This window comes from Lytechinus pictus, chromosome 8 (genome assembly GCF_037042905.1).
Source record: "Lytechinus pictus isolate F3 Inbred chromosome 8, Lp3.0, whole genome shotgun sequence".
NCBI classification, from domain to species: Eukaryota; Metazoa; Echinodermata; class Echinoidea; order Temnopleuroida; family Toxopneustidae; genus Lytechinus; species Lytechinus pictus.
The window spans coordinates 17,698,055-17,718,433 of NC_087252.1; the positions used below are offsets into that span (position 1 = coordinate 17,698,055).

The 20,379-nt window shown below is 34.6% G+C and overlaps 2 protein-coding genes across 2 annotated transcripts; both read left to right on the top strand.

Annotated features, from left to right (window-relative positions):
* Positions 1–1,358: 1,358 nt before the first annotated feature.
* LOC129267097 (uncharacterized) lies at positions 1,359–6,838 on the top strand. The gene is made up of 2 exons (XM_064104141.1): positions 1,359–1,366; positions 3,015–6,838. The coding sequence occupies exons 1-2, from the start codon at positions 1,359–1,361 to the stop codon at positions 4,717–4,719; spliced, it is 1,713 nt and encodes a 570-aa protein (XP_063960211.1). The 3' UTR covers positions 4,720–6,838.
* Positions 6,839–12,855: 6,017 nt separating this feature from the next.
* Positions 12,856–20,379, top strand: LOC135154881 (E3 ubiquitin-protein ligase TRIM33-like). The gene is made up of 4 exons (XM_064103106.1): positions 12,856–13,285; positions 16,340–16,467; positions 16,952–17,023; positions 18,006–20,379. Exon 4 carries the CDS (start codon positions 18,247–18,249, stop codon positions 20,116–20,118), a length of 1,872 nt encoding a protein of 623 aa, XP_063959176.1. The 5' UTR covers positions 12,856–13,285; positions 16,340–16,467; positions 16,952–17,023; positions 18,006–18,246; the 3' UTR covers positions 20,119–20,379.

Below are 20,379 nucleotides of genomic sequence, written 5' to 3' on the forward strand. Positions count from 1 at the left end.
TTCACGCATAGGAAAAACAACATTTTTTATAAATTTCATCATTATATTCAGATTCAGACGTCGTGTCAAATTTCACTGTTTTACCCTTTAACCTTTCTTTTTTGGTTATAAACATTATGGGGGTTCTTGACCACCCTGGGCCCCTTTACTATCTGTCCGCCAGTGCGGGAAATAACAAGTTTTTAGTACTGATATATTCATGACGTGGGCCAGGGTGTCACTATGTAGATCGTATTAGGTAATGCAGAAGAACGCTATGTTCTAGATAATAAATTGATGTAGAACTTATTTGTGCAAATTTTTTTCTCTCTCTTGGATGGACTTGATTCGGGTAGTTGACAGCATCGGGTAGTGCCTGTGGTGGTTGGGGGTATAACCATGTTGAGCAGATGATCGTGAGCCCGAGAAAGAATAGTTATTGATTGGTTGATTTTATTTGCAAGGCCACAAGAAGATGACGGATTTCATCAGTAAGCTTTAACATGATAACTTGGGAAAGTTCGAAAGCCTGCCGGGTCCTGAAATGAACATCAATTTGGCTGTCTTAGGATCCTAAAGTTGACACTGAAATATAATCCTATAAAATAGTACATTTGTAACAACTTTCGAAACAAACATCTTTCTGCTTGAATGAGCACCACTTACTTTTGAAAAGTTCGTAAAAAATGATTTACGCTTTAATTATTATGATTTAACTTGGAAATAGTTATATGGATAAAACAAGACGTTAATGATGAAAACCTTATGGCTTTAAGCCGATAAGACTGATTTGAAAATACATACAGAACACTTCCTTGAGCGCCGATGCGCCCCTCCCCACACACCGAGGCCATCGTCATGATATCTGCTTTACATTGAGAAGTGACTCACATGAACTGGTTTAGACTTGATTTTTATTCTGTAAATCATTGACAAGCTTATGAAATGTGTGGAGTACCAAGTATTTAATGAAATATGAAATGTAAACCAACTTTAAATGTAAATCAACTTAGTAGAAATTGCTGACCAGGAGATATGTCGGATCCAGGATTTCCCAAGGGGGGGGGGGCACATGATATTTCGTCCCCGAAAAAAATTGACAGGCAGAAAAAAAGGGTCTTCACTTTCAAATGGGAAGGGGGGCATACTTCAGTTTTGATAGCATTTTTACATTACAATTTTTAATTTAGCTTCTCAAAGGGGGGGGGCACGGGCCGGCTGTGCCCCCCCCCCCCCCCCTGGATCCGCCAGTGAGCTATAGGTTGTGCATACCTACGGTAAAAATGTTAATGTGGATGGCAAATTTGATACAAAATGTAAAACGTATCGGTTTTATTTCAATTGACTGAAAGTGCAAAAGAATAATTGTAAGCAATTGTATGGCACGGTTAGTTTGTTTTCGCCGTTTCTTCCTTATACAGCGTGAAAATGAGCATTTCTGCGCGAAACGATTTCTGCGACCCTAACAAATTGCTCACACACGTGTAATATTCTGTCATTTTTTTTTACTTTCATTTGATAGATGAGACCCAAGCGCAATAATATATATGTAAGAAAATAATCCACATGTTGCATCTTTTTCAATTCCCAGGACCACTGTTAATGTTATTTTGTATATCTAGTATTACTCATTTTGAAATTTCCTTCACATGTTTTATATTTATTTGTCTCTGATTCGGATATACAAACTATCGAACAAACAAGTACCAACTAAAATGATTAAATACAACAGGACTTATTTGTAGGTAACATAATTGATTCCCTTATTTGCATACCGATCAGGCCGTTGTGGTTTATTGTTTTCTGATATTAAGCGAGACTTTAACTAGCATAACAATAACTTTAATTTTCTACATTATCACTGTTTTCATTGGGCAGTTGGGTTAATAAGAAGGTGTTTTTTTTAAGCTGACGTTGCCAACGTGAATTGTTTCACAGACCCATGCCACGTTGATGTATTATTTATGAAGTTAATATGATGTATCATTTATGAAGTTATGATGTAATGAAATTTATGAAGCCAGTTTAGTTTGATTTCACTGAAAGAAGCAATAAAATAATAATTTAATATATATATATATCTTTTTTTTTTTTTTTTTTTTTTATGGAAATTTGCTTTTCATAATTAAGTGATAACTTATTTTTTCTTTTCAAATTCTTCCTGGAACAAAATCATGTCCATTGTGTAGTGATGACCTTTTTTGCTTGTCAATTATTTTCTAGCAAATAATGACCTCAATTTTTAATGGAATACCCTTTTCTTGCTTGTAAAATTATTCCTGTAACAATATGCCTCCCTGGAAAATCCTGGATCCACCCCTAATTTTGACACCTCTTTAAATAATCATTTCAGTAGAAGATATATTTTCTCATTTTTCTTTCTTTTTACCTCAGTCGACATCATAATACAGAAAGGGCTAGCTACGGTCTAGTGTGAGGATTGAGTAATAGAAAGTAGATCCAAGTTCTTCGCTTTGGTTCGCGTTGAGAATAACGATGGAGAGGGTCGTAGCGGAGGAGGTGCGGGTGTTATATCAAGACAAACGTAACATATGAGAGAAGTCAAGACTTTGAAGACAAACTCATTAGAATTGATGTGGATTGAATTCCAACTGAGAAATCATAGACTGTACCTTCTAGGAATAGTGTGCAGATAAACAAGAGCTGCCTTCCATTGTACAAAAAAAAAAAAAGACAAATTTGATTTGCATATTTTTGGTTCAATATATATTACAGATTTTTTTTACCGTTGATATACTAATTGCAGTTTGAAATACTATAAGAATAAGTTCTATGCATTTGCTAGATATTTAGAGTCTTGTGCTAATTAAAAACAAAAACAAAACTTCAAAGGTAACAATAATTATGGCGACACTTGAGCACACCGTTTCGCAAAATCTAAAGTGTCCGGTTTGTTTTGATTTGCTTACTGATCCAAAACAACTGTCATGTACACATACGTTTTGTAAAAAATGTATTCGAGATATTCTGGCGTTCTCTTTACTTGAAAATATTTTGTCGTGTCCAATATGTAGAAATACTACAACTGTCGCGAATGGCGATGTTGCAAACCTTAAAACTAACATTCCTGTTAAGTCACTTGTTGACGGCGTCAGGAATAGTAAACAGCTCTGTGACATGTGTGACATGCAATCGAGAGCCGCACACTTCTGTTGCGATTGTGGTAAGAATATGTGTAACGCATGTCTGCAAGATCATAACAACTGGAACCCTAATCTTAAACACAAAGTAGTGAGTGTTGAGGACATCAGGGAGGGTAACGTAGTCTTAGAGAAGAAGTTATATTGTCGAGAAAAGATACATAAAACTGAGAAGTATGAATGCACTGATGTATGCACGACTTGTAAGAAGCTCATTTGTATGAGATGTCGCATGCTCTACCACACTCCGGAGAAAGGCCATTGTGTTAAAGATGCCGGGGAGTACACCGCCTCCATCAAAAATAGAGTTGAAACCCTACAGTCACGTGGTAAAACTAAAACTAAAACAGTCAAGAATCACATGACTTGTATTGATCATCAAATCAAACGCGTCAACTATCACATTGATGGGGAAAAGGCAAAAAACAGCAGGATTTGCGAAGAAGCTATCAATAAAATAACAGAGAGTAATGCTACCTTGAACAAGCAACTCGATGACCAGAAAGAAAAATTAGTTAGGAGTTTAAATAATATGAAAATTGATAATCAAAGGTTAGTTAAGAGTATTGAGAGTGCGAGTGATTTGTTGAGTAATAGTTTGAAAGGCCGAATAGAAGGAGATGCTGCAGCAATTTGTGATTCATTGTCTTTTGAATTGAATAATGTATTAGATAGGGATAATCCAAAGAAGAAGGTTGCTATTGATGTCGGCGATCATGCAGAGGAACTGACGTTTACACCAAGCTGCGATCCTGATACATTATCAATGGGGGAACTGAGGTTTGTGAAATGTAAGCCGAAATGCAATGCAGCACTCTCAAAGAAGGACGCTATGAATGGCATAGCTGCTACCAATAATGGTATGGTAGCAGTTGGTTATAGCGAAGGGGGAATCTATATCTTCTCTCCTAATTGTCAGCTTCAGAAGGCAGTGATCAAAGACGTATGGATCGTGGACGTAGGATTCCTCTCTGATGGTTGTTATGCTGTACGTGATAGATATAACAAGATGGCATTGTACACATCAAATGAAGAGAGACAGGATGTGACATTCGATACTCTAGGTAAGAGTGAAGGTGGAACAGGTGGTCTCGCCGTTGACAGCAATGATCTGATCTATGTTAGCTACAGGAAAGCTAAGAAGATCCAGGTATTCTCACCATCAGGTGGCAAGGCTATGAGGGTGATACCATGCGATGGGTATGAACCAAAGCAAATCACATGTTATGGTGATTCATTGATCGTTAAGCAGGATGACACTCAGATAGCACGTATTAATAAAAAGGGTGTTATAATGTATCAATTATTACGTAAACCTCTGGAAATACGCCTCTTTGCCGCTGTGAGTAAGGACAACACAATCCTGATTTCCTCTGTAAGATTCGAGGAAGGTCTGCTCAATATCGATGAGTATACCGGTGAGCTCAAACACATTAGGAGTCTTATATCTGATTACAAGATTGAAAAACCTGATAGGCATTGGTATTACCTTCAACAGTTTCAATCAGGAGAGATAGCTTTCTGTACACCTAATAGGCTCTATGTATTCAACCTAGTTACTAGTAAAGTTACCTCGTAAGAATATTATGTTTCGACCTTCAAGAGCCAATCAATTTCCTACTTTACAAATTCTTAAATTCACCAGTTTCAATGCTAATCTTGGTATTTATGTTTCATTAATGTCAAAACAATAGAATAGTAAAAGGCAAAAGTACATTATATACAATTGTTATTACATACAGAGGAGAGTAATTGAAACATGAGACTCTACAAAGGTTGAAAAAGAATTAAACTTCAGTTGAAGAAGAATCAAGGTACTGCTAGATTATTCGTGTTTCTGATTTCGAAAAGGAAAAGGGAAACAAGGAGGCGCGCTCAATTGTCTGTTTCGTGAAGGTGAAGCAGAAAAAGGGAAAAATTTATTTCAATTCAATGTTATGTTTCGTGAACGCGAAACAAAAAGAGGAAACGAAACTTTCAATTCAATTTTGTGTTTTCAAAAGGAAAAAATAAAAATTATAATATGTAAAGAAAAAGTCAAACGGAAGAATGAACCGTTTTTTCTGTTTTCTTGTTTTTACATCTTTCATTCTTGAATCAAAATATTAAAAAATTACCGTTTTTTGTTTTAAATATCGAAAATAGAATCAATTTTAAAGAACTATTTCGTTTTTGCTTTTTCCGTTTCGAAATCAGAAAAACAAATTATCTAACGGTACCTTGATTAAAAGCTCTGTCCAAAGCTGCACCCCAACTGTATCTTGTTTAACATAGTTTCATGCATGTCAGGTTAGGTGTTACGTAATTTCCACTTCTATCATTACCATTCTTAAAGTAACACAGTTTGAGGGCTTTCCTTGAAACTCCATTTTTAGTAGAAATTAATGTAACAAAATGATGTTGCCTTTTTTCTTTCCATCAAAATATCATTTTACATACCCTTATTTAGAAAAAATATGTTAAAGCATAAATACAATTTCATGTGAATGACACCACGCAAAATTGAAAAGTGGAACAAAGCAGATTACATTGATTATTCAGAAATGATTAAAACCTATATTTCCATAGTTTACTTTCTTGATGAAGAATATTCTATGACATAAACGACTGATGTTGACAACGTGACCAGTAATGGTTCTGGTCCCATATAGTGGGCCTACGGAAAAAAACCTTTGTTGAGAATGGTAATTAATAAATACAAGTCCTAATAGTTATATGTAATTGTAGGTGTATGTGTGAGGAAAAATTTAAGACTTACAAAAAAATCAAAAGCAATGATTAATCGCAATAACAGTTTAATCTAATGATAAACAATCAATCGACCAATATCAGATCAATTCGGCCTAAAATTCGGATGTTGGAAAATCCTGGCGAAAGTTTGCCTCTTACCTGGCTTAACATAGACCCAATATTGACAGAAGTGAGTCGATAGACATGATGCATGTGACGTGATAACGGTGGATTCCAAGCTGGAGAGTAACATATATATTTTTATTCATTCTTTATCATTATGATTTGGTTCGTATGACAATACTGATGAGATTATTATAAATTTTAATATAAGAAATGCATGCATATGATGCAGATTTACATCAACCGAATAGAAAGATGGTGCCTATTACTTTTGTTGGTGTTATATACTCTACTTGGATGCTATGGTATGTTCACGATTTCGATGCATTTATCAGTTTGTTCATGATAATTTCCATTACATATCCCTTTTTTGTTTTCGATATTATTAGTAACATAAATATAAATTAATGAGCGATGACAACAAACATACATGTCGAATTCGATGTCAATACAAATGGAAATCATAAGAACCACAATTCAATTCATAGCATCGCAAATTGGGAATAACCTTCATCAAAATGTAAAACCGAAATGTACAGTCATTTTGTTCACAGCTAACAAAAGAAAGGAGAAATATAGGCCTATAAATGTATATACACATTTCGTTTATTTTGTCATAACGTTTATTACACTTATGAATTGTATTTAGTTGTAAATTCGTTTTATTTCAGATTGCTCAATCGAAGGGGAAAATGTTCATCGTAATAAAATTATACTGATTTTTTTTTTCTTAAAGTGCATTGTTTTAAATTTGATCACATGTAACGCATTAAGTGTGTTCATATTGTAAAAAAGCTGAACAAAAGTTATACATACCACTAAACCCTTTCTATTTCCGCAGTCATTTCACCAAACAAATAAAAAAACAAAAAAATTTTCATTTGCATTGTATATTATTTGGTCTCATTCTTTCATTTAATCATAAAACTAGTTATTCGAATTCATTAAGACCAATCAAACGTTTCAAACAGACTTGTAGATGGAAAATTGAAACAGTGCCCTTCCATCTTTGTGTTCAAACACATGCTAAAGTCCCATTTTATACATTATTTATTTATATATATATATTACAAGTGGTGTCCATTTCGTGAAGTTTTGTATAAAATTTTAACCAACTGTTGTATTTGTTTTTTTTTGTCATTTTATATAGCATTTATAAAAAGTATTATTATTAACAGGAGACCGACGAAAGAAAAGCTTGTAAAAACGCTACCAATGAAATTAGACGATCTTAAAAGCAGTTGATTTCAATACAAACGATTTAAAAGGGAAATAATAGTGAGAGCAAACGTAGAACAAACATGGAAATGGTAAAAATAAATGGATTCAAGGGGATGCATGGTCATAACAAATTTAAAGATAATAAAACATGTATCAGGAAGGTAATGGGGCTTCCAAAACAATGAATAAGAGAAATGAAAATGAAAAGAAAAAAGAAAGAAGGACATAAGTGGGATGAAATAAAGGGGGAAAGAAAATGAGTTATAAGATTGTTGCCAAAAGTGCTCAGTATGGCCTTGAAAGAGATTTTTCTTGGCTGGACAAATAGAAATTTTGAAAGAAAAAATTTAGGAATATTTCACGAGTTATTCCTTAATAGTCATCTTATCACGCTATCACAATACTTTGTTTCTAGTTTAGGTACTATTATTCTTTCTTGTCGTGCAATTATTTAACTCTTATCCAAACATATTGACATTTCATTTTTAAGAGTGATTATTTATTTATCCTAAATTCAAAGAGTGATATTGGAGGTCATTGTCACCTCATTTTATCCTGAATTAGTTTCATAACAAGTCTTTATCGATTATTTTAATCTTTTCATGCATAATCATGATCGTGGTTGCGTCAGTATCAAGTGGATTTGACATACCAATTTCCTTACTTACGCTCAATATTTACAGCCTGAGCTTTTAGTACGGCTATTTTTATGTATTATTTTGCTTTTTAACCTAGGCGTTGTGTTATAACTGAATGCATACCAATTAAAGATGTACTTTTTGTCTTTGTTATCTTTTCACCTGAATCCAACAAGCCCAATATACAATCGGTATATATGTATATATTGTGTATGATTATGTGTGTATATGTATATTATATGCACACACATATACATAATATATATACACACGATTTGAACATTACCAATTAAGGATATGAATTCTTTGTCAGTGTATTAAAAAAAAAATACATAATGTTGGTGTTAAAGTGAAATGTGTCTAAATTCAAAGAAATAGAATGATTTTTTATGAGGTGTAAAAAAACATAATTTTGTTTGAATTTGAGGTAACTCGAGGCGGCAAACGTTGTAATGGAGGAATTCATAATTTACTCGAAATATAATACTATAGGACGATGGGTAATTATAATAATAATAATAATAATAATAATACCATGATTTATAAAGCGCCTTTTGCCTGATACAAAGTACTGCTATTATTACCCCGACTTTAGCTCGAGCTAATTATTCGTTGTTAAAGTGATACGTAAATGATTGAACTTATAAATGTTATGTAATTTTATTAATAAAAAAGAGAATAAAGAATGCAGTTTTGATGTTTTGATTATAATTCGCATAGACCCCGTTTCTATCTGATATGACGGGCTTTTTTCAATGCTAGAATAACGGCAATTCAAGCAGGCTAGATATACATGTAATGTAGGGTATATAGTAATGATTTAATTTCATTATATTTTACGTTCACTACAACATCAATATTATCTTTAATCGTGTCAAAAAAAAGAAACAAAAAATATTCTAGCTACCTGGTGTAACTCAATGTAATCTACCAAAATCCGACGAGGTATAGGTCGTTGAATATATATATATATATATATATATATATATATATATATATATATATATATATATATATATATATATTATTATTATTATTATATATTTGTAAATAATGTACCAGTCCCATCTCTCTTAGCAATTGAACCATAATCAGAATTAACTAACTGACAAAGAAAGGTGATGTATGATAACAGATTACTTTCATCTTCGTGCATATTCAATGAAGATTAATTCGACGATCTATGCAAGTCGCTGATATACAAAATACAACACAGAGGGGAAAGAATGGAGCCCTGCGGGATTCCACAGTTTGTATTTCCCAGTACTTGCACGTGATTTGCATAATTGCATACTTAGGTTGCTAATCCATTTTTTCTTAGATAATAAATCATTTGTTCCTTCTGACAAACTCTGCATTCGCATTCATTTAGAAAGTGTAGCTGCAACGAAAGATTAGGATTGATTTTCTATTTTGTCGTAGTGATGTTAGGTCAAGATGCTGAACGTGCGTGATGTTCAGAGTTATGCATACTATTTATGTCATTTATGTGGCTTGTGGACATGAAAATGGTTCTGATAATTGTGATATTGGTGACGGTGTTTATGATGGCGACCATGCTGAAGGACTAATGACAAGAGCTAAACACTGCTAAAACGCTAATGTTAATGTAATACCTCCCTGGCATCTATTTTGGTCCACACCAGAGAGGTATTGAAACAAATCCGGTTTGGCGTTTGGTTAACACCAATTTGGCATTTAAGCAACAGCAATTAGTGGAGCGTTGTGGCCCAGTTGATTAGTCTTCGGACTTTGAAACAGAGGGTCGTGGGTTCGAATCCAAGCCATGGCGTAATTTCTTTCAGCAAGAAACTTATCCACAGTGTGCTGCACTCAACCCAGGTGAGGTAAATGGGTACCGGTAGGAAGTAATTCCTTAAAAAGCTGTGTGCGCTATGAACGCCTAGCTTAGCCGGGTAATATAGGAGCGCCTTGAGCACCTAACAAGGTGGATATGTGCGCAATATAAATACCCTATATTATTATAATTAGTGTTAAACCAATATCGGTTTGATTCTTTAGTAGTCACATTGTTTCAACGCTTCTCTGCTTTGGACCGATATAGGTACCGGGCCGGTGTTAAATCAACACCGGTGTTTTTGCAGTGTAATAATGATGATAATGATAATAAGTATATAGATAGTAGTGGTAGTATCGATGGTCGTGGTGATGACGATAGCAATGATGGTGATTGAGGTGATGATGGAGAATAAGCTGATAGTGAAAATGTTGGTGATGTTGATGGTAATAGTGATATAATTGTAGATGATAGTGAAATACACTGTAGTTCTGATGTTGATGATGGTAATGATGATGATTAAAGTAATATGAGATGATTATAGTAATAATGGTGATGTAAATGATAGTGAAGATGTTGATGATGGTAATGGTGATAATGTAGATGATAATGAAATGGTTCTGATGTTGATGATGGTAATGATGGTGATGGAGATAATAGAAAAGATGGTGGCAATGTCGATGATGGTAATGATGATGATGAAGATAAAGTGACGATGGTGGTGATGTTGATGATGGTAATGGTGATGATGGAGATGATAGTTAAAATCCTGGTGATATTGATGATGGTGTCATTGTGATGGAGCTGATCGAGAATATGGTGATGTGATATTGAAGATATTACTGGTAATGTTTCCCGTTCTGTGTGTGTGTGGGGGGGGGGAGGGGGGCTGAAATAGTGCGAGCCGATGTTAGGTGGTGTATATACCTGGCATAATGTGTCCGACAAGGTATGAGGAACGGGATGAGAGGAGGAGGAGGGATAGGGGACAGAGATGGGACGTTCAAAATTATGCATGGGATGTCAATTTTATTCAGCTATACAAGGAGCTGGGACATTTTTTTTTCATGTTTTGGCAGGAGGCCAGGTCAGATGGCCTACTGTTATGTTGAAAATGTTGTGAACATTAAACATAGCTTCCGTTCTGGTAAGCGAAGGCAGGAAGGAAGCCAACCAAAAAGTTTCCTCTCAATGACAGTTACAAATCATGGATTTTCTTTCTACCGTTCTGAGTAGTTACATTTTTGTATAAGTCAATGTTGAAGGGTTTTCCAGGCTGAGATTAAGGTAATTTGAATAGCCAGATTAATTCCAAAAAAGAGCAAAAACTCTAACAAGTATTAAATCAGGTAACGAAAGACGAAGATAATAATGGCGTTAAAAAATTACATTAATCTGGTGAAATAATTACGATTTAATATAATGACATAAAAGGGTAAGTTCGGATTTGAGATCATCAGCCCAATTTGAAAATCCATGAAATCACGCAAAAAAAGTGTTTTACGAAAAATATGGAAGTGTATATTAAAAGTTACGTGTAAGTTTGTTTACTTTTACCGGATAGTTAATGACAATTAAATATTTTGATTGTGTAATCCTTGATTTTCAGCCTTTCATACCCCTTCAAATTTGGCGTCAGTTCGTTTTGGGAAGAGCGGAAGAGGATATGAACTTTATCAATGATTTGTCTTAAAATTAATACGTAAGTACATACAAACACCCCACCCCCTTTCTCTCCCACCGCTGATTTCGAAGGAAGGTTAAAAAGGAGCTTTAAAACAACAATTTTTCTTGGAGATGTTTAAATGACCATTTCTAATTAAAAGTCAGTATTATTAGATTGTTGTTTGTGACATTTCAGAATTCACTCTCTCTCCTGATTAATAACCATATATCAATTTTATTTAAAAATGCAGTGAAAACGCCAGTAAAATATGTGTATACCCTTAGCATGACATTGTGCATGTATCGTCAATTTCTAAAATACAGGACGGATGTTAATACAATACAAAACTTGTTCGGGGCAGGACTACAAAATTCTCTGAAATCAATATTGGCATTGCACATGCATCATTCAACGGTGATGCAGATTTCTGAATGGTTTTATTAGGAAGCAAAGTGACATGCTAAGCTAGTGAGCCTGCTGAAGATTTCTTAAGTGGGAATGTTAGTAGCCCTGAGAGACATATTTCAAATTTTATAATTTCACTCCTCCAATCTCACTGTCGAAAACTAAAAAAGTTCCCTCCTAATAACCATCTCTCTTTCTAGTCTCTTCAACGAAAACTAACCACTAGAAAAAGGTTTTCTTATGGATCAAATCAAGGAACTTTGCACTATTTCTGCCGACGAAACTGTACCTCTTTGAACTGTTAGCAAGGAGTTACCAGTAGCTCCTTTGTATAAGCAGGGAAGTGCATTGCAGATATTTTTTGGACACCGAGTTGAAATATTCAACTTGAAATAATTATTTTTGTCATTTCTGATGATGTCGAGAACAAGGATCAAAGCTAACAAGATAGACTTGTCATCGTACATACAAGAATACTAAGAAGCTTTCGCAACTGGAATGGGGACGGATTTAAGAACACAGCGAAATCAATGACAATTTCCGTCAAATGGCAAAGTATGGTTGGAAGGTCATTGTACAGGTGACTGCTGTTGATCTCCGCCACACATTAGAGGAAGAAAAATAATAAGAAGAACTTAAAAGAAAAAGAAGCAGTGATTGAAATTTTAAAAAGGATGCAAACTAAGTTGTTTGTCAAAAATCCAGGACGAAACTTTTTTGTTTCATTCAACAATTTCGACCGAGACTTGATTGTCATTAATGGTGTTTCACAATACATTATTTATGTTCTTGAATTCGTCGTGCGTCGTAGAATCGAAACTCCCTACTGTAGACATTCAACTACCTATAGGCTTACTTCCAAATCAACTACTATCAGGGCGTAGAATTTTGAAGTAAATTGTATACATTTTCCATTAACAATATATATAAAATAATACGATTGAAATTAATGAATGATATAAGGATGATAGCCCTACTCAGCGGCATTAATTACGGTGATGCTGGTGTACAGAGGGGGACTCTGGAATAAACCCAAAACCGTTCTTTGTCTTCCACCAAGGTGACCGAAAAACAAACTTACAAAAATACTACATGACTTGCACTGCGCTGCTAGTAAACGAATCCGAATAAAAAGAAAGTGCGTGAGGAATTAGGCTCTGATTGCGGCTACACAGTGCTCGTTCAGGAAGCATTATATATATAAAGTCAGCACTAATAGTAGAACCTGTAGCCCACTTGTAGGAAACATTTCGTAGAAAGAGTTTGAATCTCGTCAGTTTGACGCAGACAAATCCAAGATAAGATCCCAACGTCGGAAGTTTAAATAGAGAATTCAGTGCAGATATTGACGACGCTTGTCAATACACAAGCCGAACCTGCTTTTTTCTTCTGCGGCTGTGAGATCCCGAACAAAAAACTAACGACGAAAGGGTCATAGATTCGAATTGGCGCTGTTTCTAACATTTATTACATTATGCGTAGGCTAAGCTCCAAATGTTGCAGTGGTGAGACGACTGGACAATGTCATCTGGCTCGCGCAGGAGGACACAAAGAAACATAATTGGTAAGTTCGCAAACTATCACACTAGAAATGAAGCGTACCAAGCCTTGGGATAACATTACATTATGTTGTAATTGGTAATAACGAGAGAAGTTCCAAAATCAAAATCCATGAATATCTGACGAAGAAAGATTTGAACCTGTTAGAACACTCAAGGAAGTAAAACGCGATTTCATTTCAAAAATTTGTACCGAGGATGGTAAGATAATCGAGAAGAATGTCATTGATGACCTTGATACCACAACAATAATGTTCAGACACTCACTTTGTTATCAGAGGGTCGCATAGGCGACACTACAAACTTGAGCGTTAGGGCGACACATTACCTCCTCCGGGCTTCTCAGCGAATATATACAGAAAGATCTTCTCATACAAAAAAAAATCGGGCGTTCTGAGCAGATGTTGGGATCATTTTTGACACCTGTAATTACCATGATGACAACTATAATGTAAAGATTCTATCGCCAATATTTTGACCAACAAACAGAGTGCGTGATCAGAAACCTCCCTGTATACATTTTAACGGTTGTATAAATACACTTGACGGTAGACTGAACTACTCAACTTAAAAAATAATATTCATTCCAACTTCATAGAATAGGCTTAATAGTCTGATGCATCATTGTATTTGAATGATGCTGGAAGTTTTGAATACATTACCAAACTATTCATAAATCATGTCAAGAAGTGGGTGGAGCTTGGATGTGTTTAAAATCTAGTTAAGTGGACATATAACGAAATATATTATAGTATTTATGACTTATATTTTTCTATCGACCCTTTAGAAACGTTTTTCGAAGTCTTGTACATATACTTTGTATGTGATTTATAGGCAGTCAAAGAGACATATTCTGTACGAAGTCTTAATGAAATTTTACATGTGTTTTTTTCGTGAACTTAATTATTGTTTTTCTACCTTTGGACTATAATTTGGACCTGTAGTCTGAAATTAAATCGTGCATTTACCATCTCGATTTTTAGTTGCCTTTCTTAGTTTTTCTCTCCACCCAATTGTTTGTGTTTGTTCGGGTGGTTGTTTGTTTTTAGATCATGTATCCGTCAATCATACACAAACTGAACAGTCGTTTGCACAATATAAGCACTTTCTACACGACACAAATATTGTTAAAATTTACTCGTTTACCGTACACAGGTAGCTGGTAGGACAAAAGAAAAGTACAATAACTTCATTGCATAATTCATTGCGTTACATGATAAATATATTACAACTTAAAATGATGTTCAATGAAAATTGACTCATTATAAGTTGAAAACACTAAAAAATAAATCAACCCAATGATGATAACCAACGGAACTTCACGCGAGAAAATGTTGCAACATCCGTTATAAGGTGGGGATTCCCAAATATGTATCATTCATCGTGAATATACATGTATCAAGATACTAAATATTTCAAACTAAATTGTACTGCTTCTAGGACTATTTTGACATCACTACTACTACTACTTCTACTGCTGCTTCTACTGCTACTAATGCTACTACTATTACTACTACTACTACTACAAATAATAATAATAATAATAATGACATTAATGCTACTATTACTAAAACACCCGCTACTTCTTATACTATTAATAGTATTAATACTACTTCAGCAACAAAAATACATTAACATCAAATAACATTACCACTGCTTCTACTACTAATATTACTACTACTACTACTACTACAACCCCTTCATCCAAAGGCCCTCCAGGTTTTTTCCGAAAGGGTGCATTGGGAGCGCCTGTTTGCCTCTTGTTGACTGTAACTATATCTTTAGTTGGTCTAATTCCTATTTTGTCTAATCATCAAATAGTCTAAAATAAAACAAACTTTGTCTTATACAAATACGAGGCACAAATCATTAATTTTGGTCCACTGTCGTCTTTTATTAATTTCTTTTTACCACAGTTTGTAGTCTAGTTGGTCATATATTAAACCGAACGATGTTAGACCATTTTGCCAACTGGCTGTAGGCCAAGTGGAATTATAAGCCGATTCAGACTAATGACTCTTTGATTCGGCTGAAAACTCGGGGAAAAGGGTTCCAAAGCTTCCGTCTAGGTAAAGCCCGGGGGTACCCAGTTAAAAAAACCAGTTGAAACCAGTTGAAATTTTAACTGGTTTCAACTGGAGTCAACTGGTACCAGTTGAAAAGGGTTCCAACGCTTCCGTTTACATGGTTTAGGGGCAAAGCCCGGGGGTAGACAGAGGGTTGGATTAGGATAGAGTAAGGGGCATAATTCCCCTAAATTTTTTCACAAGTTATCATTCAAATAGAAGACAACACACATTCCTTAACTTTTCGAAATGTGGTATACCATTTTGTTTAATGGAGTACCACAAGGTTCTTTTTTCGGTCCATTTTTTCTGATTTATATCAACGGCATGTACTTTGTGCTAAACACATTAAATTACATATTGTTTGCGGATGACACAAGTGTTTGTCTATCCCATCGTGATATTGATATCCTAGCAAAGACTCCTAGACTTTCAAAACTATCTAGTGGGTTTCGAGGTAATATGCTATCACTGAATGGAAACATATTATGATATACATTTTAATTATAGGACGGCTAATGGTAAGTGTGATTTAAGATTAAAACCTGACTCATTGGAATGTCTGTTAAAATCAACTTTAATGGAACGATCACTTGAAACACATCAGTAAATCATTTTCTCGAAATATAAACTACACTATATTGAATACATTGAACCTGACAAAATTATATGCATTTTGCACAATAGTCTTATTCTACCTGTTGTGTCATGTTGCAATTTTTTTTGGACAATATCAAGGAATGTCACATATGAAGTTCTTCTGTTGTAAACAAAGCAATTCATATTTTTTGCTAGTTGGTTTGGTTACCCTGACCATATTGAACTGCAAAGTCTTGCTGTTGATGATATCCATTTCCTTCAAACTTCCCTTTTAATCTATCGATTTAGTGCCGGAATGTTACCTGCCCGCTTTTCCACTAGATTTTCTGTTGCCTTTATATGCCTAGATTATAAGCTAAGAAAACCTTCCATTTTTGTTACTACCAACTGCAGAACATCTCTCAGCAATGTAAACTGCATTATTGGCATTTCCTTTCCAGTGATGAAGCATAGACAAATTAAGACCTGGCTTATCCACATCCTCCAGGAGCGACCAAAGACATTCCAACGTGTCACTACCGGTATGATTACTTTTAATCAAATCAAGTATTTGCAAAGTGCTTCATTTTATTGCTATCGTTTAAATTTTGCCTACTATTTGAAAGTTCAGGTTGTTTTGTGAGAATTATTTTGTTTATGTTCCAGGTGGTCTATCAACGGAAAGTGAATGTTATATCTGTTTGCTTTAATAACTTAGGTTTTCCATGATTAGTATTTTAAATTAGCAATATCTAAATCACATTTTGTTGGTTCACATTTGAATAGAATGTGAATCTTATACATATATTTCCAGATATTTGGGCGATCCCAAATGGAGGGATATCAAAAGTAGCAGATAATATGTGAACAGTTGCATCACAAAAATGTATTTAATCGCTTAAATTGTAGTCAAAGTAACTATGGCAGATGATATGTTTAATCAATAATGAACAAACAATCAACGTTTTAATAATATCATTTTATCAGCGATAGAACTTACGAATTAACCTTGTCCACATCCTATAGATCTCATCATCCACATCGCACGGTTCTTGATAGAGTGATCACTGACATTCTACCTGTATTCTTTCACTACTGGTATGATTACTTCTAAATAGATATTGTATATTTCAAGCTCTATATTATATTGCTGTTAATATAATACCGTATGTCATTTCATGTATACTATCTCTTTTTTTCTTGATTTATTTAATGGTCTGTTATTTAACCCTTATCATTCTTTTTTTTTTCCAAAAAAATTGTCACAATGCTATCGACCATAAAAATCTAGTTTAATTTTTTACTACATCTATGAAGACTGCCATGAACATATCGCGACAAACTCTCCGAGGTCATTAAATCATAATGACGTCATCCACGCGCCATTTGTATTTTTATTCATGAGATTGATCATTACAAATTCACCAAATTCGGGAACGAAAAAAAAAAACTTTTTAAAATTTATTTCATGTTCTCCAAAATCTTATACGCACATTTTAGGTGATATGAAGATGAGAGAGCTGATGATGTAACACATTTGTTTAATATTGGTCTTTCGTTATATGGATTATAGAATACTTCATATTTTGGAAATCTTGCAATAAGGAAACTCTTCATTGAATCACAATATGTTACCAAAAATGCATGTAATCAAGAAGGGCTTAAACATTTTTTTTTCATGCAATAATACAAAGTAAATAGATGGTGGGTGATGTCAAGTTAAGACCATCCATTTTGCTGGTCGGTAATGGTACATGCCAATCACTTATGTGAATTTAAGCAAAAAGTGAAAATGATTTTAAACTCTTATTCTACTTTGAGTTTTGATGAAATTTCAGCGTTATGCTTGTTATATCTATCTTTATAGACCTCTTTGCTCGAGAATAGTTTTGAAAGACTAACGTTGAATGTTTGGTGGATGGGTTGTCTATAATGTCTCAAAGCGCCACACAAAAATATTCCAACTTAGCTAGTCAATTCTAGAACATTATGTTTGCATTTACCTCAGTCATATCCCAATACTTTTTCAATATTCAAGTCAAATCAAGCAGTTTTCTTCTTCTTCTTCCTTTTATGTCAGGGTGCATTGTGACAGATGGCGTCAATGGAGAGAGCTAGATAAATCACGTTGGGCATGTAAGGGTCTTTACTGTGATTCAGAGCTGCCATTGTGGGTAAAATACATTTGTGGTTTATATACATTTTGCAGTATTATTTATTACACGGTTGACCTGCAAACTGGAGTTGAAAATATCTAAAAATTCTACAGATTTTGTAAATAATTGTAGGTTTCTCTTATATACATTGTAGTAGCACAGATCATGGCGACACTTGAGCATACTGTTTTGCAAAGTTTAAAGTGTCCCGTTTGTTTTGGTTTGCTGAACGATCCAAAACAACTTTCATGTTCACACACATTTTGTCAAAAATGTATTCAAGGTATTCTAGCATTCTCTGTACAGAGGAATACTTTATTATGTCCAATATGTAGAAACAGAACAAATGTCACAGATGGTGATGTTGCAAATCTTAAAACTAATATACCTGTTAAGTCACTTGTTGATGACGTCAGGAATAGTAAACAGCTCTGTGACGTGTGTGAAGAGCAATCAAGAGCCACACAATTCTGTTGCGAATGTGGTAAGAATATGTGTAACGCATGTCTGCAAGATCATAACAACTGGAAACCACATCTCAAGCATAAAGTAGTGAGCGTTGAAGAAATCAGGAAGGGTAGGGTAGTCTTAAAGAAGAAGGTTTACTGTAAAGAAGAAGTGCACACATCAGATGAATGTGAATGCTCTGATGTCTGCACGACATGTAAGAAGCTCATTTGTATGAGATGTCGCATGCTCTACCACGAGAAAAAAGGCCACGATGTGGAAGATTTAAGAGAGTACAATTCGTCTTTCAAAAAGAGCTCTGAATTACTTCAGGGTCAAGGAAAGACAAAAGCTACAGCAGTCAAGAATCATATGACGTGTAATGATAACCAAATCAAACGTGTTCATGATCACATTAATGCTGAAAATGTGAAGCTTGACAAGCTTTGTGAAGATGCTATCAAGAAAATAAAAGAGAGGAATGCTACCTTGAAAATGCAACTAGATGATCAGAGAGAAGAATTATGCAAGAGTTTAAATAATATGAAAATTGATGATGAGAGGTTGGTTAAGAGTATTGAGAGTGCGAGTGATTTGCTGAGTAATACTTTGAAAGCCCCACTAGAAGGAGATGTTGTAGCAATTCGTGATTCATTGTATGGAGAATTGAAAAATGTATTACTTAGGGAAAATCCAAAGAAGAAGGTTGCTACTGATGTAGGTGATCATGCAGAGGAACTGACGTTTACACCGAGCTGCGATCCTGATACATTGTCAATGGGGGAATTGAGGTTTGTGAATTGCGAGCCTGCGAAATGCAATGTATTACTCTCAAAGAAAGATAGTATGAATGGCATGACGGCTTCAAAGAATGGTATGATGGCTGTTGGTTATAGCATTGGAGGGATTGATATATTCTCTGTTGATGGTCAGCTGCAGAAAACAGTCATTAAAGATGTATCGATACGTAAAATAGGATTCCTCTCTGATAGTCGATATGTTGTACTTGATACACATAATAAGATATCACTGTACACATCAGATGAAGAGAAGCAGGATGTAACATTCGATACTCTAGGTAAGAGTGAAGGTGGGACATGTGGTCTCACTGTAGACAGCAATGATCTGATCTATGTTAGCTACAGGAAAGCTAAGAAGATCCAGGTATTCTCACCATCAAGTGGGAAGGCTATCAGGGTGATACCATGCGATGGGTATGAACCTGCACAAATCACAAGTTATGGTGATTCATTGATCGTTATCCAGTTTTATAATGCGATAATACGCATTGACAAAAAGGGTAATATAATGCACAAATTAAGGAAACCTCTGGAATTTCACCTCTTTGCTGCTGTGGGTAAAGACAATACAATCCTGATTGCCTCTGTAAGATACGAGGAAGGTCTGCTCAATATCGATGAGTACACCGGTGAGCTGAAACACATCAAGACCCTTATCTCTGAATACAAGATTGAGAAACCTAAAAGAAACTGGTATTACATTCGCCAGTTCCAGTCCGGGGAGATAGCTTTCTGTACACCGAATAGGCTCTATATATTCAATCTAGTGACTAATAAAGTTACCTCGTAAGAACATGGTGTCCGAAGTGTTTAAGAGTCAAATCTTTTTTTACTAATAACAAATTATTTAATTCACCAGTTTCAACATTAATCTTGGTAGTCCATTACTGCCAAATCAAGAAATTTTATTCATTCCATTCGACAAAAACAATCACGTAATAGAATAGTAAAAAAAAAAATTACATGATATACAACGATAAAAAATCATTGGTATTTATTACATACAGAGGAAAGTAATACAATTAGACATGAGACGCTGCAAAAATTAAAC

Excerpts from the sequence above, each read along its gene's own strand:
- LOC135154881 (XM_064103106.1), top strand. The coding sequence starts at position 18,247 with ATGGCGACACTTGAGCATACTGTTTTGCAAAGTTTAAAGTGTCCCGTT.